Below are 10,367 nucleotides of genomic sequence, written 5' to 3'. Positions count from 1 at the left end.
CATCTGTTTCTTCTCTTTAACAGACTCCAGCCCACCTTCTCCATACCCCCATAGCCATCACAGTGACCTTTGAAAACACAAATGTGCCTCCCTTCCTAAAAAGTCATGAGTGGTTTTACATCACATACAGGATAGAGATCAAAGTTCAGAGCCCCTGTTACAACATTGCATGTTTGTCCAACTGCCTAGATTCTGACCGCCACTGAGGCAAAGAATGTCTGCGTTCGTTATCTTTGAATTCCCAGTAACTGCTTGGAGGCACAGAATATAATCAATATTAAGTGAATCACTGTAAGCAGGCAGAGAAAAAGTATAAAAAGCAACCTAGTTTTAAACTGTCTCTCTCATGCAAGTTTACATGATGTAATTTTCTTATTTATTATTTTTTATTACATTTTAGGTTTTGGGGTTACATGATGTAAATTTCTACAACTCTCATTACCAGTTTATTCATCTCTGCTCTTACCATGAATAGCAAGGACATAGAACTTTTTTTATTTGACAATTAATAAAAGACATATCGAAGTGGGTATGCAGTCTCAGTATAAATTTTTTTTATATTGGGTCCTGACCCCACCATTTCCAGGTATATAACACTGGGTCAGAGACTTAATCTCTGGCCTCAATTTCATCACTTACGAATTGGGGGATAATAATAGCAACTAATTCAAATGATTGCTAAATGAGGCAGTGTGTGGAATAAGAAGGGCTCAATAAATCATTCCTTGGTTGTTTCTTCGGTGGACCCCTTCATTAAGCCTTTTTCATTAAGGCATCTAAAAGGAGTGGAACGTATGTTTCATTCATGGAGAACTATAAACAATGCTGCTTTGGACAATGGAAAATGTGCACGCATTTCCTACAAGAGGATGGGATATGTCTTCACTTTTTCCATAGAGTTCAGCCCCTCCACAGTCAGCCTCAGATGGAGGATGGGGGTTTTTTGTCTCTTTTTCTCCCTGCTCCCCACTTCATTACCAATGTTTTCTCCCTCTCTGTCCTCTTCCCCAGGGTTCAATGGCTCCTGGAAGAGAGGCAGGAAAGCCTGTAGCTCTCCAAATAAATAGGCTTGGGTTTCATGAGGATGGGCAAGCCAACTGGCCTAGACTTGAAGTTCACAAAGAGCTCTGAATATTAACTTTCAGTATTATCTTAGAATTCATTTATACATACATCATAAAGATACATTGACACAACTGAAAAAAGTCATTTATTTTAAACTTGAGTTCCATCACTGGACCACTCTTCTTACAGTAAACCAGGAATAAATATTTTTTATGAATTGCATAATTATTTTGTGACTAACACATTACATTGTATTATATCTTTGTTTATGAATTTGACCTCTATAAGCAACAAGTTAATATCATTCAACCTGTTATTTGAAGATGTTAACTTGCTGAACATAAATATTTTAAAAAAATCTTTATGTTTCTGTTATGGCATTTCTTCACTTTTTAATATGTTGGAATTCTCAGAAAATGGCCTGGCTGGAGGCAGGTTTCCTTCAGTCTTTGAGAAGCCACAGAGTGAGGCATCTACAAGGTAAATCTTTCTTTTGCTGGTAATAAGCATCTTTGATAGAATCCCTTCAATGCATTTTTGCCCCCTTTTTAAAACAGAGGTAAGGAGAGGAAGGAATAAAAGGGATATGGAGGGCCCAACTTCCTGTCACATATAATATAAAATTACAGTAATCATGAGTCACTTATTTCACAAATTACCATGAGCATTACAAGTAAGAATACACTGCAAAAAAATTTAAAGAGTTAAAAGTACAATCATGAAAAGCAGTGTGCTCCAAGGATGATTTTCAGTCCGTGAACTCTTTGTTTCTGGCCCATGGCGAGTTAAATACAAAAAATTGAAAGTAAGCATTTAGAAACTATTACAGATATTTGACAAAGTAATTTTATGTCTGTTGAACCAAATAATAAAAGATTTGGGCTTGTATTTTGTATGTCTGGTGTTTTCCTTCATCTTCCAGTAATTCATTTTCATTGTATTTTACAAAGGACAAGAAAAACCTGTCCTTCAGTACACATAGTTTGAGAAGCATTGATAAAAGGTATTATTATTTCTGAAATTTTGCTTAAGAACCACTAAATGTCTAATTATAAAGTAGTCAGAAATCATTATTTGAGAAACACTGTTTCATACCAAGTAGTTGCCAGCACACAAGCAAGTTCCAGAACAAGTGTGTTTTGTATTGAGTAACTTGGTTATTTGGTAATCAGAAACCACTTTCCCCAGGAAACAAACAGAAACCAGGGTTATGTTCTTGGTGTAGCCTATACGTCCTAGTTATCTCGAAAGATAGCTAAACTATGCTATACGATGTAATAACCAGTATAACATTCTTACAATGGTTTCTGATGTCCAGTTAGAAAATATGCCTCATCCCAATCCCCATGTGAAGAATGACAATTCCAGCCCTAGCATGGTGATGGGGCTAGGGGTAAAGACAGATACTACTTCTGCAAAAGTTGCTTTGACAGCAACATTCAGAAAGAGAAAGAATATGGAGGAAGAAGATTCCTCACACAGATTATTGGGGGAACTCACTGGTGATGTTGATAAAGTTAAAATGAGATTTCCATTTTTCTGATTCTCTGAGGGAGAGCTTAGGTAGGTTTTGGTGGACGCAAAAGCCCTGGTTCATTATCACAAATTCTTCCGTGCTAAACCCCAGAGCATTGTTCCCCCTGATCGCCCAGCACCAAGATGGCAAATAGGTTTCATCCTGAACTAAAATCTGAACTGAAATCTATTCCCAAACTCAGGGATTCTTATTTCCCTTTTGTTGTTGTTCTAAAAAATTGTGAGGACAAGTCTGGGTATGATGAGATACTTTGCCAAAATCATTAGTGATACCTACCATAGGCCAGAGAAGAAAGGAAAGTCAGCACAAAAGCTGGTTTTTGTTGTTGTTGTTGTTTTTGCTATCCTGAGACTAGCCTAAATGAGGCAGACCTCCAACTCTTTAACGTCAGCTAAAACCAGACTGAAGAACATGACTATTAAGAACATGATTTTCAGAACTCTCCTCCCCAAATCTACAGAATATACATTCTTCTCAGCACCACATCACACCTACTCTAAAATTGACCACATAATTGGAAGTAAATTACTCCTCAGCAAATGCAAACAAACAGAAATAATAACAACCAGTATCTCAGTCCACAGTGCAATCAAATTAGAATTCATAGTATTCTCTGTTTAATAAATGGTTTGGGGAAAACTGGCTAGCAATGTACAGAAAGCAGAAACTGGACTCCTTCCTGACACCTTACACTAAAATTAACTCCAGATGGATTAAAGACTTAAACATAAGACCTAACACCATAAAAATCCTAGAAGAAAACCTAGGCAAAACCATTCAGAACATAGGCATAGGCAAGGACTTCATGACTAAAACACCAAAAGCATTGGCAACAAAAGCCAAAATAGACAAATGGGAGGGACCTAATTAAACTCCAGAGCTTCTGTACAGCCAAAGAAATAGTCATTAGAGGCAATCAACTGAATGGGAAAAAATTTTTGCAATCTACCCATCTGACAAAGGAGGAAAACCAGAATCTACAAAGAACTAAAGCAGATTTACAAGGAAAAAAAAAAACAACCTATTCAAAAGGGGGCGAAGGATATGAACAGACAGCTTTCAAAAGAAGACATTTATGAGGCCAACAAACATATGAAAAAGTGCTCATCATCACTCATCATTAGAGAAATGCAAATCAAAACCACATTGAGATACCATCTCATGCCAGGTAGAATGGCAATCAGTAAAAAATCTGGAGACAACAGATGCTGGAGAGGATGTGGAGAAATACGAACACTTTTACATTATTGGTGGGAGTGTAAATTAGTTCAACCATTGTGGAAGACAGTGTGGCGATTCCTCAAGGATCTAGTAAAAGAAATTCCATTTGACCCAGCAATCCCATTACTGGTTATATACCCAAAGGATTATAAATCATTCAATTTTAAAGACACATGCACACATATGTTTATTGTGGTACTGTTTACAATAGCAAAGACCTGGAACCAACCCAAATGCGCATCGATGATAGACTGGACAAGGAAAATGTGGCACATATACACCATGAAATATTATGCAGCCATAAAAGACAATGAGTTTGTGTCCTTTGTAGGGACATGGATAAATCTGGAAACCATCATTCTCAGCAAACTGACAGAAGAACAGAAAATCAAACACCACATGTTCTCACTCATAGGTCGGTATCGAACAATAAGAACACATGGACACAGGGAGGGGAGCATCACACACTGGGGTACGTTGGGGGGGGCAAGGGAGGGACAGTGGTGGGGTGGGGGGAGCTTGGGGAGAGATAATATGGGTAGAAATGCCAGATATGGGTGACAGGGGGATGGATGCAGCAAACCGCCTTGCCATGTATGTACCTATGCAACAATCCTGCATGATCTGCACATGTACCCCAGAACCTAAAGTACAATAATAAAAAAAAAGAATATGACTCTTTTCTCTTTTTAAAAAAATTGGGAATAGCAAAAGGGAAATAGACATAGAGAATAGGACACATCTAAATATCCTTATTTGCCATCTGTATGGTTTTCCCATTTTGTGGAACCTGTGGAAAGACACCGTAGCCTGGCTCCTAATCCAGAATCCACGAGGCATAGTTGTATATACTTCCGTTGGGGCCTAAGAGATTAAGAGAGAAGCCCAGGCAATAGTCCAGGGCCCTCTGCTTTAGGTCTTCCTTCTAAATTCTGATTCTTTAATTTTTTTTTTTTTTTTTTTTGTAGAGATGGGTTCTCCCTATGTTGCCCACAATGCTCTCTAACTCCCCACCTCAAGTGATCCCATCACCTGGGCCTTTCAAAGTGCTGAGATTATAGGTAAGAGCTGCCTTGCCTGGACTAAATTCTGGTTTTGTATCTGAGGCTTTTCTCTTACTCAATGATTGACACCAAAAATAGTCCTAGAAAGGAGATTCCACCCTTATCTAAACAGTCATAGCCTTCGCCTATGTCAGAGTTCTTAACCCAGTAGTCCACTGATAGTTCAGAGGGATTAATGACCTTGGATAAGAAAAGAAAAATCTTGATTTCAATTGGAATTTAGCATTTTCTTCAATTACAAAACTAGGAGTCAAACCTGAGAAGCATTTGCAGTACTCATCACTGTTACTAATGGAAATAATATTTTCATTATTTCATTTCAGTTGTTGCCAGTATCTTGAAAAAACATTTGCATTCCTCATTATTTAAAAGAATGTGACTAGATCTTGTTATTTAATATGTTAAATAATGTTGCACACATTACCTTACCATATTGCTATGGTACAAATTAATTTTTTTAATATTTTAACAATTACATTTCAGTTGTTGATCTTTAATTTTGAAGCTAAGACAAAATTAATGTAAGTAGAAGAATTTATTTGGGCCAAGTTTCAGTACTGCAACCTAGGAGCACAGATTCAAGTTTCCCTAAATATACACTCTGATTAGCAGCAGTTACACATAGGTTTTTAAGGGGAAGGAAGAGGCAGTTCCTAAATTCTTCACATTAAAATAACATAAGCTGTGGTTTGGTTGTACTTTCTTGATATCATAAATTCCAGGAATATGAAGATAATGGATGGGACAGCTACTCGGCAACAAAATGACTTTAGACAATTGTTCCGGGCATGGGTGTTGGGGCATGACTTAAGTCCCATACTCATGTCATTTTGGGCCTGATAAATTTGGCATACCTCACAAAGCTCAGACTGCTCTTATTTTTTTTCCTTACAATGTCATTGATTTTCTTTGCAATCTATGCATTTTATTCATTTTTTAAAAAATTTTATTTCTTTTCTTTCTTTTTTTCATGAACCACACAGGAGAAAATCCATGCATTTTATTGTAAGCATTTATAAACATTATCTGAGACGGTATCTATAGGCTTACCACTGCCAGAAGGGTCCACAACACAAAAAAGGTAATGCCTCCTGGGCTTTCAAAGGAGAGCCCTTTACTTCCCTTTCTACCATCCAGTATAATCCAATATTCCTTAGGACTGAAGCAGAGTTACACAGGCACAGAGGTAGAGAGGTCTGGTTTTTTTTTCTTTCTTTTTGGTGAGAGGCAGGTGGGAAATTGGCATCTACTTTTATTTACTGGTTGTTTATAAAACTGATGTTTGTTGAAAATTGTCAAGTGTGGCCATTTCTGCCTACATATTGTAGGGTGGCAATTAAATACTAAAAACTTATTTCAGGTGTACTCATTTATTGTAATGGTATCAATCTTAATGGGTAGGTTTCACTTAATACTTTTAAAATTGTATTTTAAATTATTATTTCATCTTATGGTTGTTAACAGTAAAAAAGGAAAAGAAAAAAATCTACACTTCTTCCCATTGAGTTTGGATGACACACACACACACACACACACACACACACACACACACACACACACAGCTATGTGTAATGGTGTGTGCCTGCGGTCTCAGCTACTGAAGAGGCCGAGGCTGGAGGATCCCTTGAGTCCAGGAGGTCCAGACTGCACACAGCGAGACACTGTATCAAAAAAAAAAAAAAAAAAAAGTATTAAGGGACACAGGATGTTTATTTCTTTGCAAGTACATCCTGTTATAAAAAGTAGTGATTCCAATGTGAAATATTTACAAGACAACAGCCCAGTATTTCCCCGCCTTCTTTTGGGGTACCCCCTAGTCCCCCAGAATAAGCTTTCTATGGAAGTTTTTCATTGGAATAGCGAGTGAGAAATGTATTTGAAGACGAGGGAAATGAGAAAGGTATGCGGGCTGCTAGGGAGTTTCGGGTGAGTTGTTTGGAAAGGATGTGAAGGAATTCAAAGTTTTACTTCAGGAGCCTAAAGCAAGGCGTGTCAGGGCCGTCCCGAAGGTAACTGGGGAAATAGGTTTGTGGAGACAAAGCCCAGGGTCAGGCCCAGGGCGGAGCCTCCGCGGCCCGGGACGCAGGACTCGGCCTGAGCCGAGGACTGGGCGGAGCGCGGGCGGCACCGCCAAGCCGGAAAGATGGCACCGCCCACGGAGCTGCCGGCCAGGCCCGAGCGAGGCGGCGCGCCCGGCTCCCGCGCCATGGGGCGGCTGGTGGCTGTGGGCTTGCTGGGGATCGCGCTGGCCCTCCTGGGCGAGAGGCTGGTGGCACTCAGGTAGGTGGGACTCCCGCGCACCCCTCCTCGCCGGTCCCCAGGCTGGAGGTGGCCGCGTGGTGCGGGGAGGGCGCAGGCTGGGGGAGGGATTCCTGCGGGATCAGGCACTGCGGCCGGGGTGGAGAATTTTTGACTGCTGTCTGTCCCCCAGCTAGTTGAACCCCCACTCGCCGCTTCTAGTGAAAAAACCAGCTAAGTTTGGAGTGAATCGCGACACTTTCTTGAAAGTTTATAAGGCCTTGCTGCTAACAAAGTTATCTTCTGCTTAGGCTGACAAAAGAATGCTTTGCAATTACTTAAGGGCCAAACTAGGGGTTTTAACTTGAAAACAAAACGACTACTCATGCATTAAAACTTTAATTATGAAGATTTATTTCAGGTCATTGGTGCTGCTTCTCCTTGTTGCCCAAACTAGCCCCGTCTTTAATAAAGTTCTTCTCCGCCCCTTTCCGCATAGTTTGAGAAACTCTTCAGCTGTAGATCAAAGATACTTGAAATATTCAGCTAATATTCTTAAGTTACTTCCTGTGTATTCACCGGGAAACCCTGAAGCCAGAATACCGAACAGTGCAGGCACTATTCCATCTTGCATTTTAGTTTTAATGAAAAATCTCTGGTAGGTAAACATAATAGTTTATAAATTACCAATATTTTATTTTTTGTAGAGATGGGGGTCTTGCTATATTGCCCAGGTTGGTCCCTAACTTTTGAGCTCAAGCAATCCTCTGCCTAGGCCTCCCACAGTGCTGGGATTGCATAAGCTGTTCTGTCCGGCCTCAACCAAAATTTTATAGGCCTCATGCAAATGAGTTCCAGAAATACTGGGCACTGCTATGTGATGTGCTCTTTTAGGCTCCTGTAGTAGAGTACAACCCTTATGGAGTTTAATACAGGGGAGGAGAGAAATAAAATACAGTAAATGTATGAATTAGGATGTCCTAAGGACAGGCACAAAAGAACCCCATAGGCTTAAAGAGGAAAGACTACATCCCCTGGAGGTGGAATTCCAGAGGGAGGAAGAGACATTCGACTTGACCTTGAAGGGTGGGTGCAACACATATGGGCCTGAAGGGGGCATGCCAAATACATAGTGCAGCAGGAGCAAAGGGGGTAAGGTGGGAAGCTGGAAGACTAGCAAATGGGCCAATTTGAAGGGAGCATAAAGTCAAGAGATGAGACTAGTAGGGTGGGGGGAAAGGATAGGTTTTGAGGCCATTAAATATAAGTTGAAAATAGGGCCCTACTTTGATAGGCTCAATACTCCTTCAAAAGTGAAATATTGGTGGTGTTTGTTTTGTTTTTCAACAAGAGCTTAATATAACTAGTTGTGTTTTATAGAGATAAGCCTGGAAGGGTGGATCGAAGTAGAGCAATGGTTCTCCCTACGTTAGAATCTCCTGGAGGGCCTGGTGTCTAGGTGGCAACATCAAAGATTCCGATTCAGCTGGTCTGGATCAGAATCTACAGCTCACACCTGTAATCCCAGTGCTGTCAGAGGCCTAGGCCGGAGGATTGCTTGAACCCAGGAATTAGCAACAGGCCTGGGCAACATAACAAGATCCCATCTCTACAAAAAATATAATTAAATTAAAATCGAGTTGGTAATTTATAAACTATGATATCTGCCTACCGGAGATTTTTCATTATAACTAAAATATGATATGAAATAATGCCTGCACCATTTCAGATTTCCCTGATAAATAGATAAATAAGGAAGCGATGTAAGAACACTGGCTGACAGTAGCAGTCGTATTTTTAAAAACTCTCCTGATAATTCTAATGAGCAGTCAGGGTTGAGAACTACTAGAATAGAGAGTGGACATGGGGAAACTGGTTAAAGTATTGCAGTAAGTTACAGGGGCTAACAGGGACCCAAACTCTGGAACACCAGGGATGAGGGAGAAGTCAAAGGTGCTACCACAGTCTGTGTGACAGACCCACTGTCGCATGGTGGTAGTTTCATCTACTGATAAAGCAATGCAAAGAGGAACAGTGGTGGCTGAGGTGGGAGTTAGGGTTGAGGAAAGAATGCTTGTGGGTAGGAAATGGACATATTGACCTTAATTTTCACGTTAGGTAATGCCCAGCCTGCTCTGCAGAACATTCATGAGTTGGATGTCTTTGTATGATTGTCTGGCTCTCCATTTCAAAGGCAAGACCACAAATATTCACAAGTTCATTATGTTGTTATTAATGTATAAATCACCAGTTTTTCTGCAAGTTGCAAGTTTTCTCAATTAACAGTCAAATTTTTCCCCTTCTAACTAATCTTAAGGTTTTATATTAAAGTTATAGTTGCAAATCTAAAAAAAAAGAAAAAGTTAATAAAACTTATTGACAGAATGCTCCTGATAATTTATTTACAGGTTTTTGTTTATTTGGTTTTTGTTTTCATTTTTTCAGACAAGGTCATGCTCTGCCACCCAAGCCAGAGTACAGTAGTACAGTCAAAGCTCACTGCAACCTCAAACTCCTGGGTACAAGCAGTCCTCCCTTCTCAGCCTCCTGAGTAGCTGGGACTACAGATATGTGCTAATATTTTTATTTCTTGTAGGGACAGGGTCTCACTTTGTTGCCTAGGCTAATCTCAAACTCTTGGCTTCAAGTGATGCTCCTGCCTCAGCCTCCCAAAGTGGTAGGATTACACGCATGAGCCACCACCCTCGGCTTCCTTTACAGTTTGATGCAACTTTTCTTTATATGATTGTGATATGCTTTATTAGGCAGTGACTTTATAAAGTGGTAACATTATGGGATATGTGAAGCCCCAAATGGCCTGATATGAGAATGTTGGAGTAGATGGTGGGGTTGCTGGATTTAGCAAAGAAAAATATAGGCTACCCAGTTAACTTTGAATTTCAGATAGATAATTTTTTTTTTTTTTTAAGTATAAGCATGGAATACTTATATCATACTTTTAGCATAAGCATGTAATTTGGGACATAATTATACTAAAATATCATTCATTGTTTGTCTCAAAATTTAACTGGGTACCCTGTATTTTATCATATGGTTGAGCGACTTCTGTTTAGAGTTTGGTGACCCTTAGAGTCTATTTTAAAAAGAAGCATGTTCAGGTGGGTGCGGTGGCTCATGCCTGTAATCCCAGCATTTTGGAAGGCTGAGGTGGGCAGATAACTAGAGGTCAGGAGTTCGAGACCATTCTGGCCAACATGGTGAAACCCTGTCTCTAATAAAAA

At 39.8% G+C, this 10,367-nt stretch overlaps 1 protein-coding gene across 1 annotated transcript in view; it reads left to right on the top strand.

Annotated features, from left to right (window-relative positions):
* Positions 1–6,717: 6,717 nt before the first annotated feature.
* The window catches only part of PON2 (paraoxonase 2), a 30,878-nt gene continuing 27,228 nt past the window's right edge, over positions 6,718–10,367 (top strand). Inside the window, exon 1 of the mRNA XM_017525154.2 lies at positions 6,718–7,167. Within this exon, the coding sequence (XP_017380643.1) occupies positions 7,031–7,167 (137 nt within the window). The 5' untranslated portion in view covers positions 6,718–7,030. The remainder of the gene's footprint in view (positions 7,168–10,367) is intronic.

The sequence above is a fragment of the Cebus imitator genome, unplaced genomic scaffold (genome assembly GCF_001604975.1).
Source record: "Cebus imitator isolate Cc_AM_T3 unplaced genomic scaffold, Cebus_imitator-1.0 Scaffold37, whole genome shotgun sequence".
Lineage (NCBI taxonomy): Eukaryota > Metazoa > Chordata > Mammalia > Primates > Cebidae > Cebus > Cebus imitator.
This window is presented reverse-complemented; position numbering and strand designations above follow the sequence as displayed.